At 50.4% G+C, this 27731-nt stretch overlaps 1 protein-coding gene across 2 annotated transcripts in view; it reads left to right on the forward strand.

The window, feature by feature from the left end:
* The window catches only part of CUNH1orf94 (chromosome unknown C1orf94 homolog), a 39914-nt gene extending 14803 nt beyond the window's left edge, over positions 1-25111 (forward strand). The window contains exons 2-8 of one of the 2 annotated variants that reach the window (XM_013046207.2): positions 5784-6469; positions 9421-9681; positions 10902-11077; positions 15211-15288; positions 16559-16624; positions 18518-18714; positions 24674-25111. In XM_013046207.2, the coding sequence (XP_012901661.1) occupies positions 5784-6469; positions 9421-9681; positions 10902-11077; positions 15211-15288; positions 16559-16624; positions 18518-18714; positions 24674-24749 (1540 nt within the window). In that variant the 3' untranslated portion in view covers positions 24750-25111. The remainder of the gene's footprint in view (positions 1-5783; positions 6470-9420; positions 9682-10901; positions 11078-15210; positions 15289-16558; positions 16625-18517; positions 18715-24673) is intronic. The other variant, XM_004740853.3, reaches the window with a different exon arrangement.
* The last annotated feature ends 2620 nt before the right edge of the window (positions 25112-27731 follow it).

Raw genomic sequence — 27731 nt, forward strand, 5'->3', positions numbered from 1 at the left:
AAGCCTTCTTATTATTTTGTGACCTGGGACCTGAGCTTAAACATGTTAGCCAGCTTGCATAACGTTTGGCCTCTGTTAACCATCAGGGGTTTGAGTCCATTTCCAACTCTTTCCAGGGAGAGAGCTCTTGGCCACTACGCTTTGCTGCTCAGCTATGCGGACAGGTAGAGAAGTCAGAACCTCACCCATGGTCATGAGGTCAGTCCGTGGACAGACTGTCACTCAGGCCCAGGTCTGCATCAGTCCTGGGGTCCTTCACCTCTGTCAGCCATCACCAGCCATGTTACCCGGGTACTGGGCGTGGATACCATGTTTGTCGTTGGTCTGAAATGCCATGGTGGGAAGAAAATATTTGTTTTGGGTGTCCTCTTGTAGCACTAACAATTCTCTGCTTGTGTTTTTCTGTTGTCTGGCTTGGACGAATAGCAGTTTTCATCTTTGCTCTGTGTTATCATGTACACAGAACCGCTGTTGGGAGCTAACAGTGTGCTTGCTTAGTCATTATTCTGGGAAGGGGTGCCAACCAGTCAATAGCCTTTATTTTTATATGACTCTGAACACTGCAAATGCAGAAATCATGCATAGCGCTTACATCTAGAGCCGCTGGCAGACACTTATCACTCCTGGAGGTGGGCAACGCAGAGGTGGTGGCAGCCACTGGAACCACAGCACCAATCCTGACTTCTTTCTTTGTCAGCACCTGGGAACTGGGTTAACCTTCCTGAATGATTCACTGTGATAGAGTCTGTGGCAGATTTGATGGTTTTTACCAACTCAAAGGAGAAAGCAAATAGCATGGGAGAGGTGCCAGGATCGGCAAAACATCTCAGGAGGAGAAAAGAAAAGATAGATTCCAGGAAATACAGGGGAGCGGACTTGACATTGAACCCAGGAAAGTGGTGAGAAGAATGAAAAATCTTCCTGGGATCCCCAAGGTGCTTGCAAAGGTCAGGTAGGCTTTCTGTGGGGTCTGCCGTGGGACTGCTGTGTAGAGGTGGGGCATTCTTAGGACTGGGCTGAACAGGTGGCTTGTGTCATCTGACCAGCTTAGGGATGTCAGGACAGATGTGGGGGCCAGAAAATGGAACCAAAGCCACAGAGTTTGCAACCTGTGGGGAGGAGCTGAGCAGTCTTTGGCAACAGAGCTTTCAATGTCAAGAGCTCCAAGAGATGGATACAGGTAAAACATAAGTTCATGAGCTAGTTTCCTCATTGATTTAGCAAACTCTCCCTGAGCTGGAGTCAGATGTCAGGCACTGCTCTAAACCCTGGAGCTCTGTGCTGAACAAGATATAATCCCTGCCCTCGGGGAGGTTATGTTGTTGTGGGGAGTAAAGACAAAAAGATGCTGTGGATGATAGTTAATACCATGAAGAAAATATGCAGATTGGTGGGGCAGAGAGTGCCTAGTTGGGGGGGGGCACTTTAAAAATGGGCAGAAAAGGCTCCTTTGGGAGTAGGAAACATGAGCTGAGGCCTAAATGATGAGAAGAAGCAGTCAGGGGATGATCTAGCATTCCACAGGAAATGCAAAGGCCCTGGGGCCGGAATGAACTTGGCATGTCAAGGAATATTTTTAAGGCCAGAAGGGCTTGGGTGAAGGAGTCAAAGCAGTATCTGCCCTGAAGGCCAGGAAGGAGTTTAAATTTCATCCTATAAGTAATGAGATTCCACATGAGGGTTTAAGCAGAGAAATGGATTGATCTGAGTTCTGAGAACATCTTAACACTGTAGGCAGGCAGTTTTCTAGAATAAACAAGAACAAACGAATCTTGTTTTCTTGGGGGTTGGAGAGAAGGCAGGTAGGGACATCCTGGATCAGGGACTTGTAACTGTGTGATGAATCTTGATTGCAGAGAGGTGTTTGATAAAGGCTGTCTTGGAGAAGAAGAGATTGGATGATAGTGACTGGATTGATTTATTCCCCCAAAGTGTTGATGCAGGATTACTGTCAGGCTGTGGGGAGGGTCTCTGGCACTGTCTCTTAGGCTCAGCCCTGGACTCATTCCCTTCAACATTTCTATCTGTAAATTGGCGGAAGACCCAGGAGACACGCTCATCAGACATGCAGCTGACATGAACCTGTCAGGGACAGCTAATGCCATGGATGACAGACTCAGGACTCACCACGATGATCCTCCCCAGGCTGGAGTGATGGAATGAAACCAGCAATTGCACTCTGATTGGGGAACAGAGCTCAGCCATGAAGCAGGGAGTCCTTGCTGGATAGCTATCCCTGGAAAGGAAGCTGGATGGGGTAGGGGGAAGTCGTGAAGGCAGCTGAACCTACCCACATTCCCACACTTTCTAGGTGACAAGGTCCTTGTCCTTGGCCAGGCTCATTTTTCCTCATCAGTAAAGTGGGGATGATGCTATCTCTTGCTCACGAGTGTGAAGAAGATTAAATTCAAGCATGTATAGGGATGCATGGCTTCCTGTCTGGCCTGTAGTGGATTTGTGACAGAAGCAAGGGAAGTAGGAGTTTGTGGAGACTGGCTCAAGGGAGGGCTGGGAGGTTGGCGGCAGCATTTCAGGGGTGCATGGAGGGCCCACAGCCAGAGTGGACCCTGTATCCTTGGTACTGCGCTGCCCCTGCTGGGAATGCCAACTTCCTAAGGGGCCCCTGATTGCTGTAATGTGCCAGAGGAGTTCATGAGAACGCCACAGGCGTTCATGAGATGCCCTTCAACAGACCAATGGATAAAGAGGATGTGGTCCATATATACAATGGAATATGACTCAGCCATCAGAAAGGATGAATACCCACCATTTGCATCAACATGGATAGAACTGGAGGGGATTATGCTAAGTGAAGTAAGTCAAGCAGAGAAAGACAATTATCATACGGTTTCACTCATATGTGGAACATAAAGAATAGAGCAGAGAACCAGAGGGGAAGGGAGGGAAAACTGAGTGGGAAGAAATCAGAGAGGGAGACAAACCATGAGAGACTCTGGACTCTGGGAAACAAACTGAGGGTTACAGAAGGGAGGGAGCTGGGGAATGGGGTGACCACGTGAGGGGTATTAAGGAGGGCACAGGTTGGGATGAGTACTGGGTGTTACAGGCAACTAATGAATTGTTGAACGCTGTAACAAGAACTTAGGATGTACTCTATGTTGGCTAACTGAACAGAATGGAAAAAAAAAAAAAAGAACAGGGGTTCATCCTCAGCATCTGCCTGTGTCCCAGGTTGGGAAGGGGACACAAGGGTCCTCTTGAGTGCTGAGAAGGGACGGTCTGTGGGTGTTTTTGATACAGGCACTCCAGGGTCCTGAGGATCTTTTAGAATCTGCTTTGACTTCTCCTGGAGTTGGTACTTGAGAGGATTCAAGCGGTGAGACTTTTTCTGTGTGCATCTACTGTGCAACATTTTTATTTAAAAAAAAAAAAAGAATCAGCCAGAAGCAGAATCAATAGTACATGATGAACCCATGTACTGATCAATCACACAGTTTTAGTGATGGTCAACCCATGGCCACCTTGTTTCATCTATGTCCCCCTCTTCCCTCTACCCTGCTAGATTAAGTTTAAAGCAAATCTTAGACATAATTTTATCTACCTCTAAGAGAAGAAGGACTCATTTTTTTGTTAAGTATAAACCACAATACCGTTATCACAATGTTTTAAAATTGACATAATTGTAGTAGGTCTTCCTAAAAAAAAAAAAAAGAAAAAAATCTATTGGTATATAGCTTGCTTTGTAAGGGTTTTTTTTTTTTTTTTTCAAATGTCTGGTTTCTGTAACTCGAGATTCACCTGTTCCCTTTGAGGATGATGATGAAGAGGAAGAAGGGGGGTCTCTTTATTCTGATTGTTCGCAGGAACATAGCCATGAGAGTGGGTCCTATTTATAGCCAAAGTCTAGACATGGGACAGAGGAAAGGAAGGGAATGGGAGAGGGCAGGGGGGAGGGGGAAGGGGAAGAGGAGAGAATGAAAGGAACGAGAGAACCAGAGTGGAAGACAGCCCCATGTCCCTGTAGCAATGCCGCCTTTGGGAGCTCCCAGAGGACGAGTGCCAAGCTCAAACCCGGGTTGCCTCCCCAGGTTCTTACCCCATCATCACAACCTTGGTTCAGGTGTCATGCCCAGGCTACAGAGGAGGCCCTGAGGTTCCAAGGTCTGACATGAAATAGGCATTAGTGCCCAATAGAGACCCAGGTCTGCTTGGCTGGAATCTGCTTTCTCCTGGTTCATCTCTGCTTCTAAGTCTGCTGAGGCCACCTGCGGGGCTGGTGATCAGTTGGCTAAGTGGTGACATGCTCTTACCTGTGTTTCCTGAGGGCTCTGGCCACCCAGCTCCTTTCCCAGGACCCCCTGGACCTCACGAGGACCCAGCAACTCAGGGGGTAATGCCTGGCGCAGCTGGGAGAACCTGGGACTGTCTACTATGCCCGTTCTGAGTGGTTGTCAAGTACAGTGACTTTTTCCCTTGCCCCGTGTTGTTTTGCACCAGTGCGTGTGTGTGCTCATCAAACACATCCACAAGTGTGCGCATCTGTTCTTGTGCACGGGTGAGGCACATGCTCACACATGAAGAGCATTACGAGGAAGGCACATCCTGGCCGGCAGGATTCATGGTCCCTGCTCAAGAGACTCAAACTGAGCCCTGGGGAGGAACCGTCAGGGTAGGGGTGTGCTCCTGGCCTCCCCCACGGCTAAGCTCTCCTCGTGGGCACTTTCATCTTCCTCCTGCTTCTTCACCACCCTCCCCCAGGGGGCACTGAGCGGTTTCCAGAATGCTCTTTGTAGACCACCTCAGCCACTTTTTATGGAGCCCATCACATATGGAAAGCAGATGGTTTTAAGCTAGGTTGCCGCGGTCCTTCTGACCATGTCAGAGAGGAAGGTGCCCCCTAGCTAAAGACGCCAGGCTGGCATCTTTATTGCCACCCTGACAATTGACATTCTCTCTGCCATCTGGAAAGAGCCAGCAAGCAAGCACCTAGAGTCCCTGGGCCCCATCGGACCCATCAGGCTGGTGTTGACCATCAGGGGTCCAGCTGGGACCCAGTGTTTTAGGTGTGGGTAGAGGCTGGTGTGGGAGTTCAGGGAGATGCCTGTGCATCCGTGCAGGGACCAGGTGACTCCTGTGCTCCCAAGAGGTGAGGCTTAATGCAGGTGCCATGATCTGGTCAGAGGGCCATGCCAGCCTGCGGGGAGCCATAGGTCTCCACCCACAGGGACCACAGTGCGGTCTCCAGGATCCAACCAGGCTGACACAACTTGGGTCAGCCTTACCCTAGGCCATAGTGCTTTGCCATCTCTGATATTCTTGTTAACCAGATGAGGAGACAGGGCATGGAGATGCTGAGCGACCTGCCCAGGTCATAGCGGGGAAATGAGGGAGCTAGGGCACCGGTCCAGCCCTCTACTCCTGGGGCTCAGCCCCAGCACTCTGGCCTCTGTGCTCAGGGCTGTTGACTCATTCCCGACCCCAATGTGCCTCGTCTTTCATTGCTTCATGTCCCGGGCACAACTGAACAGGGAGGGAGGGACTGAAATTGAGACTCAGGTTACTCAGCAAGATGGAGCATCTGGAGAGGACCCCGATGTCCCGATTCCCAGAACTGTGCTCTTGGTGCCGGGGCCTGCTGGGGGCCTAGAAACATCTTGGGAATCTGAGGTTTGTGCATTTTCGCTCTTGAGAAAGCAAAGGGTTTCTCTTACCTGGAGATGTATTCTCTCTGTCCCCTTTCCCTGTGGCCTGGGGCCTGCTACAGGCACCCCCAGCCCCTGAGTGAGCTGACACTAAAGCGACTCTTTCTGACCTGTTTGCAGAGCCCTGGAGCTCAGCCGTGACAAAGATGAGATCTCCCTGTTGGTGGAGCAGGAATTCTTGAGCCTGACCAAAGAGCACCTCATCTTAGTCACAGAGACCTCTGGGGAGCTGGAGGTACCCGGCACTTCCCCTGAGGGGCCCAGACAGCCGGCTCCCTGCCTTCTTGCACCTCCCCCACTGGCAGACAGCAGTGAGTACCCAGGAGCCACCATCCTTGCCGCCGACTCCCTTCTGGATCCGAAGGTGGCTGTGTCCATGATCAGCAGCCGGCAGGACTGCGATTCTGTCATGTCTACAGTCACGGGCATTCTGCGTGCTGCCAAGGTCAAGAGTGTTAAGGGGACAGAAGATGGGGGCCACATCCTGGGCGCCTCCAACTCAGAAATCAACAAGCTCCTGGCGCAGTTCCCCCTGAGGTCCACAGAGACAGCTAAGGCTCCTGACAACAAGGTGGTGCTGGAGGAGACCAGGGCCATCAAAGACTTCCTGCAGAACAGCATGTTCCGTGGCCCGGGACCCAGGGAACCCACAGGGCTAGGCCCCTTCCTCCTGCTGCCGCCCCCAGCTCCTGCACCCCCTGACAAGCTTCCTGACCTCCCTGCTCAGAAGAAGCAGCTCCCGGTGTTTGCCAAGATCTGCTCCAAGCCTGAGGCTGAGTCCACTGTGGAGGGGCATCTCTTAATGGGTGAGTGTGGCTGGGGGCTGGGGGCTGGGGGCTGGGCCAGTGAGCGGGCCTGCAGGGAGGAACCCGCCAGAGAGCCCATCAGGGCTGCAGCAGGTGCACGCAGCATCTTTGAACAGAGTTAGACACGGTGGTCTCTCTGATGCACACAGTCCCCAAGTGCAAGCGGTTTTCAGCACCCACAGGCCCCCTCTGCTGGATGCCCATGTATGGGGACACAGCTTGTGGAAGCAAACATAGTGGCCTTGATCCCAACACACTTTGAGAGGAGATAGAGGCACATGTGGTAACTGGCTCATTTTTTTGAATCCAGGCATGCAGAATACATTGACAGAGGCATTTACCCCAGCTGAAACTGCAGCATAGGGACTTTAAGATGGATAGGAGGGAAGTGTGATTAGCAGCTGGGGTCATCTGGCTTCCGATGGAGGCACCTGTTCTGACCATGAGGACTGGTCCTCACTCTGGGGCCGGGATGGGGTGGGTGGGGACGTGCAAACTCTCCAGTGCCATCCAGACTGCCCCGAACTTGTTCCCTGGGACTCCTGAACCCTAGAACAATGTCTTTCCACCTGCTAACTGAGGAGTCCACACCCTTTCCTGAAAGCCCAGCCACCTTCCAAGTTCCCCCCACCCCACCTCCAGGTTCTGCATATTGCGATCCAGCCACTCAGACTGAATGGTTCCAAGGCAGACTGATGGCAGAGGCATTTGCTTACAGTCAGCAGTCTTTAGGAGAGTTGATCATATGTCAACCAAAAGAAAAATCACCCCCAGGCTGTAAGCATGGATTGATAACTGAGATGCTGTGTTGGGAGGGCCCGAATCCATCTCCTTAAGAGAAGAGGTGCATGTTCTGTGTTCTGGAACATTCTGGGAAGGCCAAGTAGTCAGAGCTGGGGACAGCAAGCTGGACTCTGGGGCCTGGGAAGGCCCTGGGATGCAGAGGGCTTTGTGCGAGTTCTGCGTGTGACAGTTGAGCCCTGCCCAGAGCGTGAGACTTTTCCTACTACCTCCTTCTCCAGGAAGGACACCTGGCTAGCTCTCTGTGGGATGGGGCTGCCGGCTTGGAGGTCGTCCTGTCCCACCCACCCTCCCCACTACGAGTGTGCATGTGTGTGTGTGTGTGTGTATCTATGTATAGATGTGTGAGCTAAGGTGTGCCAAAGGACGTTTTATAGATGTAGGTGTGTTAGAGAAAATGTGGGTGTCGGGACATCCGAGTGTGTCTCTATATGTGTATCTCTGTGTATCCATCTTGTGTGCATCGTTGTGCACATGTAAGTGAGGCAGAGGAACAACAGGCAAGAATGTGTGTGTGTCTGTCTTCTGTCTGTGTACACAGACATTAAAAGAGGGAGCTTTGGAGTTGAGTGAGTGGCAGGCCTGTTCAAGGCAATGGGAGGTGTGTGAGAGACGGCAGGTGTGTGGGTCTCTGGGGAAAAGGCTATTATTAGTGGGTACTGTTATTTCAGCACACTGGCTGGGGGCTAAACTTGGCAACCACAGAAACTCTTGGAAGAGACTCCAGGGACATGTTTTGCTAAAAATGTCATTTTCTTCTAAATTGGCTCAGGCTAGAGCACTCTTTCCTTCGCTGGGATGGTGCTAGGAGGGCAGGCCCTGTCCTATCCAGACTTAGCCACAAGACCACTGGCCTGCAGTGGAGGCACGAGCTGGAGGGATCCAATCCATTTCCAACAGGTGACACCGGGCACAGGTCCTCTGATCCAGCTGCGCCGGGAACAATCTGAGGTCCTTGCTGGGTGTCCGGCGCTCTTTCCCAGCCAAGCTCCATGGAGACCTACAAAGCCTTCAGGCTGGGAAAGGAGTGGAAAACACTACTTCAGCCAGACATTGCCTTAAAAACAAACAAACCCACATAAATACGATTTCGCCCATAGTTAATTTTGATTGAAGAATGAGTCCCTTTGCTCGAAAGGAAATCTAGGTGAAAAAAAATCACTGCTGTGGAGGGTCCTGGGATGGTCCAGCCAGCATCCCACACCAGGGGACCGCTCTGTCTGTCTGCAGAGGGACCTGGGCCTGGCCCCAACAGCACGCACCGTGTGGACATGCACTTGCTGTGTCTCTCTGATGCCTGCCCCTGCCATGCCATCTCCCTGTACTCCTGGATGGAAGGCCTCCTGGAAGGCCCACTTCCTTCTGGAAACCCTCTGACCCTCTCTCTCTGAGAGAAGCCGTCTCAGCCACCCTCAGCCACCCTCTTCTCCCACTGTGTCCCTCTGTCACCTCACAGTTCCCATCTGCCTTGTCCTGGAGCTATTTCTGGGTCTGTCTCTCTCTCTCTCCCTCCTTGTTGTGAGCTCCTGCAGGCCTGAGTCTGGCTCTGACTCATCGGTGTCCTCAGTACTCAAGTCAGGGCCTAGTGCTGACAAACGGGCTGGATCACCCGTGAGCACCAAAGCAGGAGTAGAGTCCACGGTGAGGGGCCGGACCTCAGCTAGGCCACGTGTTCTATAGAAGCTGCGCATCTTCCCTACGGAGCCAGGCGGCGGGGCTGAAGGCAGCTCCGTATCCCAAGCTTGACACTGTGGATGAATAGAGGGAAGGGGGAAACAAAAGAGGCAGAGAAGGAAGAAAAAAGGTAGGAAGGAGAGAAAGCAGAGAAAAGGGGAGGGAGGAGAGAGAGAGAGAGAAGAAAAGGAAGGTAATTGGAAAGATGGAAGTTTGGATGGAAGGAAGAGAGGATGGACGGATGGACAGATCCACGTTTGCACGCATGAGTGGGGAAGGCTGTGATGGGCAGCGGTCCATGAAGGCTTCAGGGAAGAGACTGTGACTGGCTTGGGCTGGAAGGGAGACCCCAGAACGGTTTGAGCCACAGGTGTGTGCTAGGGAGGACCTGCCACTTGGTCCACAAGAAAGTGCTCCCCGCGTCCAGCCCGTGGCCAACCAGATCCATTGACTCAGTTTCCCCTCCCCTGCCATAGAATGGAACTCTGGCATCAAGGAGCCGACCAAGGGTCGAGAGAGCCTCTTTCTCAGTCAGTGGCCCCAGAGCCGGAAGGACACCTGCGGTGAAGAGGGGTGCAGTGACCCAGTGGGCTCTGTGACCACGGCCCTACCAGCCAAGAAGCCTGCGTGGCCGGCTGAGAAGAACCTGCTCTATGAGTTTCTTGGGGCCACCAAAACCCCAAGCATGCAGCTAAAGCTTCGCAGCAAAGTGGAGGTGGACGGGCTGGAGTTGAAACGTAAGCTGGCCCTGCGCGGGGAGGGGCTGGAGAAGAAGGGGATTCCAGACACTTTTTTTTTTTTTTTTAAGATTTTATTTATTTATTTGACAGACAGAGATCACAAGTAGGCAGAGAGGCAGGCAGAGAGAGAGGAAGGGAAGCAGGCTCCCCGCTGAACAGAATGCCCGGTGCGGGGCTCGATCCCAGGACCCTGGGATCATGACCTGAGCCGAAGGCAGAGGCTTTAACCCACTGAGCCACCCCAGCGCCCCTTCCAGACACTCTCATAGCCCCGTGATGGCTCCGCCACCAAATGGCTGCCTCATCCAAGGGCCAGTCACTGGCTTTCTCTGGGCGTCTGTTTTTAAACTCATAGAATGGGAGAATGACTCTCTCCCATGTCCCTTATCAGTACTACCACTGCTAGAGGAATGCAGGTGAATTTTAGGGTCCCAGGGGGCCACCAGGGGTCAGTTTGAATACAGCCCTGAGCCCACATACCTCTATGCCCTCAAGTTGTTCAAGCCAAGGAAAAATCCATGCTTCAGATGATTCCTACACTGAGGTTATCCATGTCCCTCCTTTCTCTCCCTACATCTATCTCCGTCAAACCTCCTTTCCCCCAAAAGGTGTTCCTAAGGGGAAGTTGAGGCTCCATCTTTGACTCTAGAAGCCCACAGGACAGATGGGGAGAATCAAGGATTCATATCCTAGAACAACCCAACCAGATCTCATCCATCCAGACTAATCTGGGGTCATACCATGTCAGTTATCTATAACCTGGGTAAGGTCCTCAGTGTGGCCAAGTGTATGTCCTCAGGGGGTGCTACTTTAATAATTTGGTTAGTATGAATTCCAATGGCATAGCAATTGTTGGTATAAAACTGGATTTTTGTAAAGCACTGAGAAGCATTTGGTTTTCTACATGGGTGAACTATGGCCCTAGCAACCTGGTGTATTGTTTTCTCTTGATAAACCACCTCCTTTACTAGCGAATGGTGGAGAAAGAGCTCTAAGCCAGACCATGCTGGGATTCGCACCTCTTCCAAATCGGCCAGGTGTGTGCGAATGACGTTTTCCCATAGTTGGAAAGTCCCCCACACTTTGAGGAACCCTCTTGGAGCTTAAAGGACCTGACATCTGAGAACGTGAACCCTGGGGTGGCTCTGGTGCTGCGGGTGTGTTGGCCTCCTCCTTCCGCAGTCCCTGAGACACTCTCCTTCTCCTGTGATTCACAGTTAACCCACCTGTGACGGTGGCCGACAAGAGCAACCTCAAGTACACAGGGAATGTTTTCACCCCACGCTTTGCTACCGCCTTGACCTCAGCCACCCTGAACCAGCCACTCTGGCTCAACCTGAACTACCCGCCTCCTCCTGTGTTCACGAATCACTCTACCTTCCCACAGTATCAGGTGAGTATCAGGTGAGTGAGAGGGTCCCTCACCTCTGCTTTGCTAGTGTTAACCTGTGAAGTGCTGGGGCTCCCAGCACGGGATGAGGGCATAGTCCTTGTTTCCTATCCACCTGCTGTGACTTCCTTTAGAGTTGGATGATGTGTGTCCTAGAGTACTTGGGACAGTCCCAGCTTTGGTCTTTTGTCCCAACATAATTATTCTAATCACCCCCTTTTCACTCCCAAGTGTTCTGGGGTGGATGCCAATCTACATGACCGCCTTATTTAAAGGACATCTGAGTAGTCTTAGCTTGTACCAGCTCCCGTGGCCTGGCACGCATTCACGGTCTGGGGCTCCTAGCCTAAAGGGAGTTCGTGACCAGACACAAAGGGACGGTGAAACGCAAGGAGCATGGCTTCTGGAAATTTTCCTCAGGGAACTTATTTATGCAGGAAAATGTAGTTTCTTTAATCTGTCTATTAAGTCAATCTCCCTTCAGAGCTGCCGCCCACTGGACAGAAGGAGGAAAAAAAATCAAATCAATGTCCACTCTGGTTTAAACCTTAGTTCAATTCAGCAGCTTCAACAGTCCCTTTAGGTTGTGCTCAGTTTCTCCAGGAAAGGTGCTCAGCATCTAAGATTTCTTGGTCTACTGGCCTCTGCCCCAGCCTCTCCAGAATGGCATGTAGGTGTATGTGCAGGATACACCAACTTGTACACTCAGATCCTTGGGGGCTTGCTGCCCTGGGCTGGCCCAGGAAAGCATGGAGAAGGCACAAAGAGAAGACAATACACTTGCAAATTAACTCACCCAGTCTCTGTGTCCCTTCCCTCACTCCTTGGATCCCTGTGTCATCTCCTTTACAACAGAGCGGCAAGCCTTGGGCTTAGGTGTCCCCTGTGCAGAAGGCAGATCTTCTCTACCCTACATAGAGCCTCTCTGAGCTGGACCACCAGACTCAGCCCCAGAAGCTTAAATAGAAGCTCACAGAGTTCAGCGAAGTGTCTGTCTTTCTCTCTGATATTTTGTTTTCAAGCCTGTTTGTTTGTTTGTTTGTTTGCTAAAGAGGACAAGTGCCCACCCCCTCCCCCTGCAGGATGGAGAACCTCAAGCTGGGGCTGCCATGAAGCGTGATGGAGGGGGAGGCTAGCGTGAGTCAGTCCTGTATCTGTCTCGTCGTTTCTTAGGTCTTGAGAAAACTGCCCTGTTCGTGCCCTCATCTGTCCCCAGACCTCTTCTCCAGTGCTCCCCAACCTGGCGTTTCTGTGTTTGCTCCTTCACTCTTCAGTCCTTTACTTACCTACTCAGCGACCTGTTGTTTTTTATTTATGTTTACTCGTTCATTGAAGTAATTTAAAAGCCTTGGCTCCACCCTAACCACCGGCTGGGCATCGGCCAGGCGAGGGCGTTCCTAGATGACTGCGATGCCCAGAGTCCAGCACAGGTCAGGCACAATTCACAGACCAGCACTATGACTTGCCCCTCAACCCGGGAAGAGAAGCAACCGCATCATTTTATACATTGTAAACTGATTCGCTCTAAGTGCACTCGGGGCTCAGCATATAAAGCAGGTGCACGCTGGCTCACGTTATAGAGTGGCTAAGAGCTCCTTGCTATGTCCATTGTCTCTGGCTTGGTTTTTTGGAGGGAGTGAGATTCGAATGTATTATCTGAGCATGAAGGCCCTTTGTTTTCAGAGATGCTGGTGTCTGCAGCTCATGGCTGCCTCTAAGGCTTCCTAGCCTTGGCTGGAGAAACTGACCCTCCCAGGTAGTGAGGGAGAGCAGGGCCATTTACCTTCTCACAGCTTCTCAGGATTTCATAATGCTGTCCAGCTTCAAGACGGCTCATCAAGGGGCCTGACATAATAAAAGGAAGGCAGGTTCTGGAACTGGAAGACTTGGCGTTTCAAGAAATCTGCTGTTTTCAAGCTGGGTGGCTCTGGGCAAGCTCAAGTTAGCTAAATGCTCTGAGCCTTGGTCTCCTCACTTGTGAAATGGGCTCGTAGCAATTAGCAGCAGCGATGGTGGCGGTGGCATGGACTCCGTTGTAAGATTAATTGAGTCCACGGGTGAGAAAGGGCTTTGAAAAGTCTAAGGTATGATACAGATGTTGGTTTTTATTATTATTCAGCCCTGATTTTCATAGGAAACAGGGTCAGGGAGCTCCACAGACCTTGAGGAGACAGAGAGGAGAAACAGGGAATGGTCTATCCTCGTCTCTTCTCCTGCGTGGTGTTAGGAATAAAGATGAGGTCCCAAATCCAATTTACTCAGAGCTCCACTGTGGAGCGATGCAGAGCCATGGAAGACTAAGTCCGCAGCACTAAGGAGCTCTGGAGGCTCCTACCCTGCTTCTTGGCATAAAGGAACTCTGTTCCCAGTTAAGGAGGGAAGGTAGAAAGGGGCCGTGACCTCAAGCAAAGAAGAATGAATGTTTATTTACCCTTGCTTGTGATTTTACAGAATTGCAGAATTGCAATTTGAACAACTAGAAATGTCCTGAAGGTCAGAGAGTGTGCCGCTCATACTGATGCGTGTGGTCCTGACTCCCGCAAACCCATCCAGGATGGAGCAGGGATGGGCGGCTCTTTGTCTTGCATGGGCCCCAGGGGCAGCCCAGCCCAGGTGTGGGGAGGACGGTGGCCCTGGGGAGTTGGCTGTGCACGCAGAGCCCAGGCTGACCAGGAGGGAGATGGGCACGTGGAACCTGGTCTCAGAGCTCGCCGTGCACCAGAACAGCTGCAGGAAACCTGCCTGTCTGTCTGACTATTCGGGTTTAAGCCCTGGTTGGGGGGGGCGGGGGGCGGGCGCAGAGACCAGGCTGTGGTCATGGTGGTGAGCAGGGTTGCCCCGGGGCCGCAGGGCTTGCAGAGAAGGGGAACTGGTGCTCTGGCCGCAGGTAAAGGGGCTGGTGGCAGTGGGAGCAGCCTGACCACGGCCTGTGTCAGTCACCTGGGAGCAGAGAGCCAGGGCAGTCTCTGAAGGTTGTGTACACTCGGGGACCTGGACGATGGGCCCCATGTCAGCTCATGGGTGCTGAAGAAGTCATCAAGGACACAGTGTCAGCCATCAACACTTTGATAATTGGCACAAGCTGGCCCAGAATGTGGGCACCATCTTGGGGTTTGGAATCTTCTGGAAAGACATACTGGCCTGAGGGCTGCTTTGAGCTGTGTCTTAGGAGATAACTCTGAATTGTCAGGTAGAGGCAGTCTGAGCCTGGAGGGACTATGATCTGACCCCACCCACTATAGCCAACTCTGTGTGTGTGTGTGTGTGTGTGTGTGTGTGTGTGTGTACACATGGGCGCCCAGGGCCGCCCCAGATGAAGTTCTGAATAAAGGTTCTACTTCCCATTCGGCTGAACTGGCCCGACCGTCTCTTCAAGGTGGGGGAGCAGTGAGCGATGCTGAAAATACCGAACATTCACAGAACCCTTGCTATGCGCTGGGCACAGTTCTACGCTGTTGGAGGCACTAACTCATTTATCTTCCTGCCGGTCCTCGTCATAAGGAGCAGACACGGGTGAATGTGTGGGTGTGCAGACACACGTCTGCAGAGACCCAGCCTAATATTCCTGAAATGCACAGTGGCGGACACGAGTGGAAGCACCCGTGTCGACGTGCCGAAACAAACATGGAGGCAAACCAGCACATGCACACACGCAGAGGCTCATTGATGCCTCACGTCTTGGGGCAGGACTGCAGTCTGGGGAAAGGCACTTAGAAAAAAGGTATAGATAACAACAGAGATAATCTGGCTACCTTCACAGGCTCTACCTGTTTGAACACGTGTAATTTTATGGACAAGCGAAAAGAGGCTCAGAGACGTGAAGTGACTTTCCCAAGGTTACACAGCCACCAAGGGGCGGATCTGGGATTCAAGAGACCATCAGATCCCTCTCCCCTTAAACACTCCCCCGAAAGGCTATGAAGCCTGCTCAGCAGGGGCTTCCTGTGTGGTGTGAGCTGTGCCTGCTCAGCCTGGTGAGGGGTCGATGGAGGGGTCTGGCTAGCAGTGCGGTGGGTCGGACTCGAGCAAGCTGGCAATCCAGGCATTGTGAGCGGGAAGCTGGGCCAAGTGGCTGCCGCTCTCTGGTGGGGAGCCCTTTGCCCCCACTGCGCTGAGCCTCCCCCTTCTCCCCGCAGGGCCTGTACCCGCAGCGAGCAGCTAGGATGCCCTATCAGCAGACCCTGCCTCCCCAGCTGGGCTGTTACTCCCGACAGGTGAGCACACAACCTCCTCACCTCTTTCCCAGCGCCATGAAGGCCTTCAGGTCAGAAGGACATCTGTTTCGTCGTCTTGGTCCAGCAGGTCACTAGCCAGATTTACTGGCCCGCCCTTGGCCCCCGAGAACAGACACGAAGGCCAGCGTGCACTTGGAAACAAGCCTGTGTCCCTAAGTGTTAGATGCTGGTGCTTCCAGGGCCCTCACTGCATCCCAGCCCTTCTCCAAGGGGCTTTATCTGCATGAACTTCACAGCCACCCTGTGGAATAGGTTAGAGATGAGGAAACCGAGGCACAGAGAGATTAAGTAATGTGTGCAAGGTCATAAAGTTAACATAGTAGTTAGCTTTTGCTGTGGCTTCAGACAGCCCTGATACCCAGAGACTTTCAACAATAAATACTTATTTTTCCTTCACAGGTCTGTGGGTGGGTTGAGCTGGGCTGGGATTGGGTTCAAGCCCATTTCACGGGTCTCCCTTTGGGGACCAGGCTGAAGACAGAGTAGCTTTTGCTCCTGCCTCGGGTGGGTGACTGGAGAGCTGGAGAGGTGAGCAGCAACACCCACTGCTTCTGGAAGCATCAGCTTGGAGCTAGCACATGGCAGCGTGCACCTGCCTTCTGTTGGCCAAAGAAAACCACATGGTTTTGCCCAGCATCGTTGGGGCCAAGGACTCCTCTCCCTCTGGGTCAGTTTGTTAGTTAAAATAGAAGACATCCAGTTAAATGGTGAGTAAAGTTTTGGTATAAGGAAGCCCCCAAGATTGTATGGGTCCTTGTTATATGGAAAAAATGATTTGCTGTTTATCTGAAATTCACACCTAACTGGATGTCTTTTCTGTTTGTTTGTTTGTTTGCTAAATCTGGCACCCCCCACTTCTACGGGTAAGCCAGGAGAGGATATCTGCTTGAAAATTACACGAGGACAGAATCGGGGTCTGACCTTGGGCAGCCTAACTTCAGAGTCCATGCTGCCAACGACCATGGCTTGTTGCCTCTTGTACACACATACACAAAAACACAGAATCAGAATAAAGCCGCAGAGACAGACACACACATACAGAGACACAAAGGAAGACGTAGGTCTATGCTTGCCACTAAGCAGCACACATGTGTATTCAGAGACAGTGAAAGTCTTGGGGCAGATATGGGGGTTGAGGGGAGAGGCTGACACTGCACTGCGTCTCCAGGCAGGTCTTGCCCCTGCTCACACACAGGTGGACAGAAGCCACGCTCAGACTCACACCCCTACGCCTCTTTTCTCCCCTCAGGGAGCAAACTGTACCTCTGACCTGAAGTATGTTGGAATGTTCCAGAGGGTAGAGAAGAGCCCACAGGTACAGGTTACTTTATTAAGTGAGCTGGAGCTACTTTTCTAATAGTAGGGGCTGTGTGGTGTCAAGAAAAATAGAGACGAGAGACAGCCTGGCTCCCAGGGTCTCCCCAGTTACCCCATTTCACAAACAACAATACGTCCCCCTAGCTCCAGAGGCAGCATGTTGAGACAACCTTACATTTGTGCGTGTATCTGAAAAAGGTAATATAAGAACATGGTACAAAATTAAAAAATGAAAATTCTCAGAGGCAGCTGCTGTTGCTGGTTCCTTGACCAGCAGGAACAGGTCCTGTTGCTGTTGCGGTACCCTTCCAGGGACATCCGTTTATACCAACCTTTTGTACAGATGTGGCTTTCTGGGCACACTATTCTGTCATTGCTTTTGCCAGCAAAGTATATCCCGGACATAGTTCCAGAGGGGCATTTTTTATGGTGTCTACCAGTTACACGGAGTTAAGGACACATCCCTCCAGAAGCCTTGTGCAAGCTCCAGGACCTGCTTCTCTTTCCTGTCAATCCCCTCCCAGACCCAGAACTCCGCCAGCCCCCCCATTTTCTGCCATTTCTGTGTCTGTCCTGGGAGGTACCTTCCTGGGTTCTCTCTGTGAGGTCTTGGCTCTTTTGGACCTTTAGCTCATCATCTTGGGGTTTGGGGGCCCACATCCAGCATCATCAGGTCCTACCTGTCCCCTGGGGGAGACATGAGGAGGGCCCAGAGGAAGGGACTTGGGCTTCTGAAGGGAACAGGTGTTGAGGTGCGGTTCAGGGCACGGGTACCAGTCTCACATCTTGGGGGTTCCGACCGCAACTCAGACACTTGGAGCACGCACTATGCAAGGTCAACTTCTCTGAACCTCATTTCTTCATCTCTAGAGTGGAAAGACCTGTGGTCCTGCCTCACAAGCTATTTAGAGTTTAAATGAGAGCATCCATAGGAAGGGACTGGTCTGCCCCGAGCCTTTGTGTTTTTTGGTTTTTGTTTTTTAATTAGATAAGAACATGCAGGGTGAGAGAAGGCTGTCAGTGTGCTGAATCCCTCAGAAGCTTGGACCCCAGACTCTGGCTTTTAAAGAGGAATCCCAGAACTTTCCCCAGTTTTGTTGGAAACTCCCTTCAGCATCCAGGAGGATGGATGTCAGCTCCATACACGAGAGGGTTTTCTGACATTTGGAGCTGTCAGTAGTAGAATACAGTGCCTGAGACGTAATGAGCTCTCCATCATTTAGGGTATGCCCTTTCTCCTAGACTCACACTGTACAATACTGCAACCACTAGCTACATGTGGCTATTTACATTTGAATCGAGTAAAATGTATAATTCAGTTCCTCTGGTTCACAGTAGCCACAGCTCAAGTGGTCAACCAGTAGACTTGTGGGCCTGGCGGCTGCCGTACCAGGCCAGGCAGACAGAATATTCCTATCACCTGGCACAGGCATTTCCACTGAGCTGGGCTGTCTTGGACTTGGAGTCTGTTGAGATCCTGAGGTAGAAGCCAGGGATATAGAAATCTCAACAGCCTTTTTTTTTTTTTTTTTTTTAAGATAGTAAAAGACTTAAAAATGCTATGCACCAGTTTGCACTTTGTTATGCACCAGTCTCTGCTTTTATCAACCAACTCAATCTCCATAGAGTGAAGGGAATGTTTGCCCATTCTATAGATGATGAAACTGAGGCCCAGACAAATTAAGCATCTTGCCATTCAGATAGGAATCTGAGTCTTGGGCTTTTGCCATCCCAACAGGGTGCCTTATAGACACCTACAGTGACTAAGGGGCACAGGGGCTGAGGCGGGGGGGGGGTGCCAGGAGTGGGGTTGGGGTTAGAGCCAGGAACTGGAGGTTTGGAAGCAGTGGGCTCTGCGGGACCCAGCCCCTCTCTCGTCTCTGACCTGCAGGTGACACCATACAATCCACAGCAGATGGGACAGCAGATTTTCCGCTCTTCCTACACTCCCCTGCTGAGCTACATTCCCTTCGTCCAGCCCAACTATCCGTACCCCCAGCGGACACCTCCGAAGCTGTCCACCAATCCCCGAGACCCTTCCCCCATGGCAGGAGATGGGCCGCAATACCTCGTCCCCCAGGCATACGGGTGAGTCCTCAGCTCACACTGTAAGTCCACCCTGGGCCCCGAAGTCTGCCGGGAGGGCAGGGGAGAGGAGCATGCCGGGTGGGCCTCACGGGTGCGTTCTCTGTGCGTACGTTCTGTGGCTGAGGGGAGGGAGGAGACCTGTGCCGGTCAGAGGCTCTGTGGGTCCTGGAGAGACCTGGTATGGAGGTGAGGCTGGCCCAGGATTTGCTGGGCCCCTGGTGTAGGCCCACGATGGGGCCGGGGCCCCACAGACTGGCTGCAGAAACTAGGCACACTAGTTGGCCGTGGACAGCAGGTACACTCTCTAGCAGGTGGCAGGTGACGGAGCATGACCCATCTGCTTTTGCCCGTTTGATTGGTTTACAACAGGACACGGCTGAGTAATCTTCTTACAGCTCTCTCCCCCGGCCCCCCTTACTGCACCCTGAGCTCCTTCCCAAGCTAATCTCTCCAATATCCCATTGACTTTGTAACAGGCCCTGCGGTAGGGGCTTCCCGGGCTTATCACGGCTGCTCATGTTTCCCCACCAAAGGGCCCCAAACAGCAGAGGACAGGGACTTCGCAGCAAGCAGCCAACACACACTCAGCATTTTAGCTGAAAATTCCACACAAATTTTACATGCTGGTCAGCCATAAATTAATGTTCCTTGTCTCGATAGAAGGGCACACAGTCGCTCATTCCCACCCACCCAATCTTCAACTCGTATTCAGGCTCCGAGAGGCAGGCCGCGTCCCTCCTGAAGACCTGAGCCTCACACACCCTGGGGAAGCTGTGCCCCAGTTTGAGGAACTGAGCTGATAGGGTGAGGGACAAATCCCCCAGCCTGACGTGGATTCCCTTCCTGTCCACCTCCCCGTCACAGACCCTCCGTGTGACGTCACCTAGGTCTCCCCAAACTCTCATCTTCTCAGTGTTTCCCCTGAATGCCTTGTAAGAGGATTACATGTTAGAAAAAGGTTTCCAGAGTCGGATCTGTTTGGGCAAAGCTGTGAGAAACAAAGATAAACAGGTTTCTTAACCATTGGCATTCTCAAGACTCTTGAATTTCTCAAGGTTCATAGAAGACGTTCACGGGGGTGGTCGATAGTGTTATTTGAACATGAAATCCATGACTCCTTTTCTTTCCTTTTTTTTTTTCCTTTTCTTCGCTCCCCCTCCTTCCTTCTTTCTTTTCTCCTTCCCCCTCTTTTCTTCCCTTTTCCTGTGCAGGTTATCAAGGTGCATTTCCTCCAACCCTCCCGGAAAGCTCTGTGTTAGTTCATGTGGTTAATATGAATGTAGCTTGAGGGCATCCACAGATGCTTAGGACACGGTCCTTCCCTTCAGAGACTGAGAGGGGATGAGACGTGGGCACAACCTGGCTCTGGGAGAAAGAAGAGAGACGAGAGACAGCCTGGCTCCCAGGATCTCCCCTAGTCACCCCATCCCACAAACAGCAATACGTCCCCGTCTCCCTAGCTCCAGAGCGAGCATGGTCCAAGGACAGAGGGAGCACTCCTGCTGGGTGGTGTGCAGGGGCTTTGCATGGCGGGGAGGTTTCAGGGAGCAGCAGCTGGAGGAGGGTCCATCCTCAGATGGGAAAGTGTGCAGCACGCTTAAGGCCTGGGGAACAAAGGCGTCTGCTTGAAGTATTCGATTTATCCCCAAAAAAGGTGGAAAATAGGATTAGAAAGGGAGGTTGGGCTTGGATATTAAAGACAGACTGGTAGGCCTGGGATCCCATGCAGATGGGTGCAGTCTGGAGTGCATGGATGGGCTGGAGGAGAGGAAATGGGAGGCAAGACAGGGTCTACAGCAGAGGTTCTCGCCTCCCTTGGGGGTGCGACTATACAAGACAGCAGTGGAATCAAGACCTGTCCCCAACAAGTCCCATTCCACACTATGACACCGGGCCCGAGGGAGGCGAGACTGCAGAAGCCAGAACTGGTTGTGCCGGGGAGGGGGTGTGGCCGCAAGTCTCATCAGTCAGCAAGTGCGAAGCACTGTTGGGGAGCTGAAGAGCGGAGGGTCCACACCTGTCTCTGGCTGCCTGCAGAGGGTCAGGGAGAGGAAAAACGTGGCAAGGGGCTGAGAAAGGAGCTGTCTGGGGAGTGGGAGAGAGCCTGGGGTCTGCCGGAGACCAAGTGGGCACAGGAGGTCAGTGACATATAGGAGAAGTGTTCAGCAGGATGGATTAGTGGCCCAAGAGGTTGAGAAGGTCAGGAAATCAGAAAAGTGAGGCAAGGGGGTGGTTTTAGGTCCATGTCCCCCCAAAGGATGATTTGTTCTAGGCAGCTTTTCCTGGAGGGAAGGAACAAGGCAAAGAACTTCCTTCTCTCATTCCAGGGAAAGAAATACACAGTAAGGAAATAAACAAACCACACACATGTCAGGTGTGGGGGGTAAGGGAGTGAGAGAATGAAGGGATGTCTCCTGAGCTGAGATATGAATGAAATGAGACGACAGATTTGGGTGAGGAGCACTCTCGGCAGTGTCCCCAAGGTGTGGAATGTAGCCAGAGCACGGTGAGTAGGAGAGGGAGTGGGTGGAATTGAAATCAGAGAGGAAGCAGGGCCAAACTAGATAGGACCTGGTGGGCATGGTGAGGAGTTTTTTCTTTTAAGCACAGTGGGGAGCTATTATAGATTTTACACTGCTGAGGACATGTTCTAATTCTCTGTCTAAAGAAGGTGACGTTGGCCGATGTACAGAGCCTGGACCACAGGGCAAGAGCTGATGCAGGGACGCAGGATAGGAGCCCTGACAGCTATGGGATAAAGAGGTGCTGGTGGGGACCCCCCGGGGGGGACAGTCAGCTGAGTATCCAACTCTTGGTTTCAGCTCAGGCCTCAGGTCCTGATCTCAGGATGGTGGGATTGAGCCCTGTGTTGAGTTTTGCATTAGGCTCCCTGTTTGGTGCAGAGTCTGCTTGTCCCTCTCCCTCCCCCTTTGCCCCTCTCTTTCTGCTCCTCCCCCTACTTCTCCCTAAAATAAACAAGTAAATAAATCTTAAAGAGGTGCTGGCGGTGTAGACGAGGGCAGAGACTGTGGGAAGGAGATAAGTGAAAAAATCTGGAGTATTTATTTTCTTGGTCAAATTGATAGGACTTGATGGCGGGAAAGAGAAAAGTCAAGCATGATTCTTCAGTGTTTTATTTGAACAAGTGGAAATGCCAAAATACTAAGGTCAAGGGCACCTAGGGACTCAGTTGGTTAAGAGTCTGCCTTCAGCTCAAGTCATGATCCTGGAGTCTAGGGTTTGAGGCCCGAGTCGGGCTCCCTGCTTGGTGCAGAGTCTGCTTCCCCCTCTGCCTCTAATCCTGCTTGTGCTCGCTCCTGCTCACTCTCTCAAATAAATAAAATCTTTAAAATAAAAAAATAAACAAAATACTAAGGTCAAGATGACTAGCGAAGGGTCTGTTGATGGGGTTTGGTTTTAGATATGCGAAGTTGGAGATGCCCATTAAACATATGAGTGGGGTTGCTGCTAGGCAGGTGGATATGTGAGTCTGGGGCTCAGAGGAGAGGCTGGGGCTGGCAATGTACATTTGGGAGTCTTTAGCATATAGATGATATTTAAAGGCATGGGATGGAATGAGATGGCCCAGGGATCATGTGTGCATGGAGAACAGATGAGGACCAAAGACTGAGCCCTGGGGTTCCTACATGTAGGGAGCTTGGGGAAATGTGGGGGACCCAGCAGAGGATCCAAGAGGGAGTGTTAGTGAGGTGAGAGAAGAAATAGGCGACTGTGGGGAGGGATCACAGAGTGATGTGGGCACCGCTGGCTGGGACCCAGTGAGTATGGAGTATGGCAGTGGTGTCCAGGGTTCCCAGTTCTGTGGGTGGAAGAGGTCTAGCAGAAGCTGCACTGGGCAGGAAGCATGCAAGGGCACTGAGGGTGAGTGTAGCCTTGGAGACAAGAAGGATCAGGAGCAAAGAACAAACCAAGAAACTAAACTAAATGAAGAGGGAGAGGAAGGAGCCTGTGGCTGTCAGGGAAGGGGGTCCCAAGCCCTCCCCTCCCTCTGTCAAATCAATTGTGTACATTCATGGGGCAGGATAATCATGCAGTTTATCTTCCAAACAATGACAAGTTTGAGAGTGGAAAGGAGCACAAATAATAATCACCCCATAAATGCCAATGTAGAAACTGTTGCTGGCAAACCAGGACAGTTTGCCATGCTGAAGTGAGTTCCAGATTTTCCTCTTCCTCCAGGAAGCATTCCTTGATAACTCTAGTCCATGGAGTTGCCTCTCCTCCTGGCCTTCTAGTGGACATCCTGTCTAGACCATGCCCTTGGCAGGTGAACCCATCAGGAATTCCCAACCTGAATGGCCTAGATGCATGGGGCATGGCAATCAGATATGAGGTGTGTCCTGAGTTTTGGTAATAATTATCAAAAATTATTAAATGCTGAAGTATGGGTTCCGGTTTTTATTTTGTAAATCAGACCCGAATCCAGGGTATTCCTGTATTAACATGACTTTCAATCAGTTCTTTTCCAATATGAGTTCCAGAAGAGAAAAGAGATGGGATTATAGCCAGGATACTTGTTTACAAGGCACCTGCCTTGTGCCACATCCTGAGCTGGGCCCTGGGCATAAAGCGGCAAACAGTCCAGATAATGTTCCTGCTCTCCTGGAATTTATTTAATGAGAAGGGAATCAAACCAACCCAAAGCCTAGCTTTCCCATGCTACTTACAGTGAGCGACAGATACCATACCGGCTGAGGCATTCCAAATTAATGCGGTGGTTTCCCTCCCCCACCCCCTCCCGTTTTTGTTTCATTAATTCATGGGAGGGTGTGGTGAATGTGAAATCTTCTGTAATATGCATCTGCCCAGCTGAAAAGGGGCTGAGAATCCCTGGATTAGACGAAATCTAGCCATTTGCCCTGTTGCGATTTGTACTGAGCTCTGTTCCCATTCATTCAAAACATCCTAGCAGATGGGTGAAGAAATTGCTGTAGGATCCCAGAAGTGTGAGTAAATGATTCCATCTGGAGAGGTCAGGGAAGAGGTCACAGAGGAGATGGCTTTTGAACTCTCTTTTGAAGTATGAACAGCAGTGGTGTTAGGGGTAAAAAGCAGAAGTGTACACATTTCTATGCTTAGAAGATGAGGCTCAAATGCTCTCAGCTTTTTGTTCCTTGAGGATCTAAGCAAAGTTCCAGTCATGCAGTGATGTCTCAATGCTTATTCCTTGCACTGGCATTTATTTATTTATTTATTTATCTATTTATTTATTTATTTATTAAAGATCTTATTTATTTACTTGACAGAGAGAGATCACAAGTAGGCAGAGAGGCAGGCAGAGAGAGAGAGGAGAGGCAGGCAGAGAGAGAGAGAGGAGAAAGCAGGCTCCCTGCGGAGCAGAGAGCCCGATGTGGGACTCGATCCCAGGACCCTGAGATCATGACCTGAGCCGAAGGCCGCGGCTTAACCCACTGAGCCACCCAGGCACCCTGCACTGGTATTTAAATGGGGAACCTGACTTAGCTGATAAGGGGAGAGGGAGCCCTGGAATTGTCTAAACTCTGGGATCTCACACTGGGACATGGCCCTGAGTTCTGTGATGTTGTGAAATTCCTGAAGGGCATACCTGGCCTTCCTGGGCAGGTAGAATGGCTTTAGGCCCATAAGTAAGGGGCTCAGATCCAGAGAGGCTCCCTGCTGTGTGGTCCTGGAGATGGAGAGAACACTGGGCCTGTAGAGGCAGTCCCTACAGGCTGCCAAGGGCTCCTTTTCCTAAGGAAGTGACAGAAGAAGCTCTTTATTGTCCTCCAATTGTATCATTTTAATATTTTATTTTTCCAGAACCAAATCTTTTTTTTATTATGCTAAAGCATTTAGCCTCCATGCCTGTCATGCTCTTTCTAGTTTGTGACAGCCACAAAATTAACATAGTACTTTCCCTAATATCTCTGCTAACATCAGGAGTTCCATCACAACGTCTGTCTTCTTTCTCTTCCAGGTTTGGCTCGACGGCTGGCGGGCCCGTGATGAACAGCCCATATTTTTCCTCCAGTGGGAATGGCATAAATTTTTAGATGATCTTCTCCCCTCCCTCCTCCTACCTTAGCCCTTGGGTGAGGGCAAAGTGCTCTGGAACTCTGGATTCTGTAATAACGTGGCCTGAGGTTTGGAAAGCCAAGGTTCCAACCAGGTCACAGGCAGAAAACAGTAAGACCAGACTCAACTATTGACCAACTCTCTCACACACACAGGCCCTCTCACATACACCACATGCTGCACACCTCACACGCACCTCCCTCATAGACATACTCACCTGCTCAACCACATATGCACCTGTAGTTAGCTGACATGAGTGATGTTTGTTTTTGTTGTTGTTGGTAAAGTAGAAGTAAGACACTTAATTTTAGAAAGTTTGTATTTTATGATAAAAGTGTGAGCTGCTTGAAATGGAGTGTGCCTGCTTATTTTTGTCATGCTCTGTGTCATCTTCACTGCTCATTTCCCCCATGCATGAGACACAACATTGTGTCTTATGTTGACGGGAGACAACAGGCTGTAGTCCTCAAGCACTGCTGCATAAATACGGGACCCTAGGGGTCATAAATGTAAGGGCTAACCTCTTTTTTGTGACCTGCTCACTTCTCAGCATTCCAGTTCCTATATCACAGGAGTGGACATAAAAGGAAAGCACCCTCCTTAGGAGGCTGCTTTATAGGGAAAAAATCTCTCTTGGACACAAGTTGGGAAAATGTGACCTGGGAATCAATTCCAAAAACAATCTGGAATGGGGTAGACTATATCCAAAGATTGTATATCAATGCCAAGCTCCAGGCCATTCTCAAAACTGTGAGTGAGAGCACTGCCCTTGGATCTATCTCAACCAACTTTTATCGGTGACTTGAATAAGGCTGTTGAAAGCATCCTGACCACATGTGTGGAGGACACAAATCTTGGGGGAAGAGATGGCCTCAACTGGTAATAGCATGTGGTAAGCTCTCTTACACCCATGGCAGGCATCAATAAGCTGCGGTTTCCTGAGCCTGTACAAAGCCATAGAATTGTTCTCTCCATGGTGGTCCAGACAGCCCCATGTGTCAGCCTTTGACATATTCTAACAAGATGAAACTAAACAGCAAGTTAATGTAAGACCTACTCTTGGGTCAAAAAAATAAGTTATGCACATAAAAGATGGACCAACAGTATCAGTTCTAAGTTGCTCTATTACCAATCCTATTAGTTATCTGAAAGCTCAACCCCACCCTGACTAGTCCAGTCCTGATACCAATGACAGCCTGGAGTCTAGAAATCACTGACGTCTCAGGACCTTTAGTCCTGGGCCCACAGGAGCATTTCTCCTGCCCTCACAGTATGACACCATTGGCCTCACTGACCTTTCCTTCTGGGAACCTGGAAATCAATTTCTCCTCTAAATTCTCTTAGGACTTAGGCCCTCTCTCTTTCTCTGTGGTCTGAGTCAGGGATTCTCCCCAAGTTCTTAAGCCCCTGCGCCCAAGGCTATACCCAATTTCTAGTATATTTTATTTATTTTTGATTTCCTTGGTCAAGAGTCTAGATTCTCCATAGTCTCTGAGAGAGACACTAATCACCTAGGAATTCTGACAAATTCAAGAGCCCTTTTCTTTCCTGAAAGTCTTCCTCATATTGTCTCTCCAGGTATTAACCACAGGCTGGACCACAGTTTACTACCCTCTCTTGATCTCAGACTGTTTGGAGGCAGGAGGGAGTAAAAGAAAAAGCATTGACTTGCCCTTAGCCAGACCTGGGTTCTAAGCCACTTTCTAATGTTGACCTTGAGCAGAGAACTCAATCTCGCTAAGCCTCAGCTTTATTAATGACAATGTTAATAGTTGTGGGGATTAAAAGATAATGTAGACTTAATATAGATTTAATGTGTACTTAATTCAGACTTGTGGTTTTACAATGGTGAAGATGTTTCTGTCCCTTTTCTCTTGAAATTGCCCCCCAAATAGGAAAGAGAGCAAAAAAACCTATACAAACTCCATTCTCAGTGAAACCAGGAGAAGCCAGCAATCTCATCCACTATCTACAAAGTTGGAAATGGGATAGGGGAATGGTAAACACCTCAGTGGAGCAAGGGAAGATTGTGTTGAGATGCCTGCTGAAGGAGACAAGAAGCAAACAATTCCTCCTGCAGAATTCTGAAGGTCTCAGGAGGTGTTGGGTGCTGGACACCATGGAAGAAAGTGGGGCTGGAGAAGGATGAAAGTGAGGAGGTGATATAGGAGGTAGCTTCTATCCCAGCCTCACAAAGTCAGGGGACATGGACAGTTCTATAGAAGACTGAGGTATTTTCTCCAGGAAAACTTGGAGACCATACGTAAGGATTGTGGAGCTGAGAGTCCAGATGGAAAATAGTTAATAGGAATGGACAATCTCCAAGAAAAAAATGAATCAAAACAAAGGTAAAGTGAAACCAAAAAAAGAGAGAGCATAATATTCTCAGGGAGATAAGATAGTACATTAAAAAAAAAAAAGACAATATGCCATATACTTATTTTTAAAAATCAGAACAAGAAAGTGCTTTTGAAATTAAAACAGTGACAGTTGATGTTTTTCAGTGAAGAGAGTTGGAAGCTAACATCAGAAAGATCTCACGGAAAAAAGAACTAAAAAAAGACACAAGGATGGATTATAGGAGATAATACATGGAAAAACGAGAGAATCAGTCTAGGACACCAGATATCTGCCTAACGAGAGTTCTACGCAGAATAACAAAGATAGAGGGGAGGGTGGTACTAACAGAAAGACACAAGAAAATTTCCCAGATAAAATGGTCCAGACTGGCGCTGAGCAAAATGAATAAAAAAAGAACTATTCCAAGTCATATCACTGTAAAATCTCAGAATACCAGGGATAAAGGCAGGATTGTAATAATTTTAGAAAAGCCCAATCACATACACATGTACAAGAATCAGAATGGCATTGAATTCCTCAACAGTAGCATGGTGAACCTAGAAGATCCCAGGACAAAGTTGTCATCACTTTGATTAGAAATGATTTTTGGCCTAGAATTT

Source organism: Mustela putorius, unplaced genomic scaffold (genome assembly GCF_011764305.1).
Source record: "Mustela putorius furo isolate JIRA1106 unplaced genomic scaffold, ASM1176430v1.1 tig00003853_pilon_pilon_pilon, whole genome shotgun sequence".
Taxonomy (NCBI): Eukaryota; Metazoa; Chordata; class Mammalia; order Carnivora; family Mustelidae; genus Mustela; species Mustela putorius.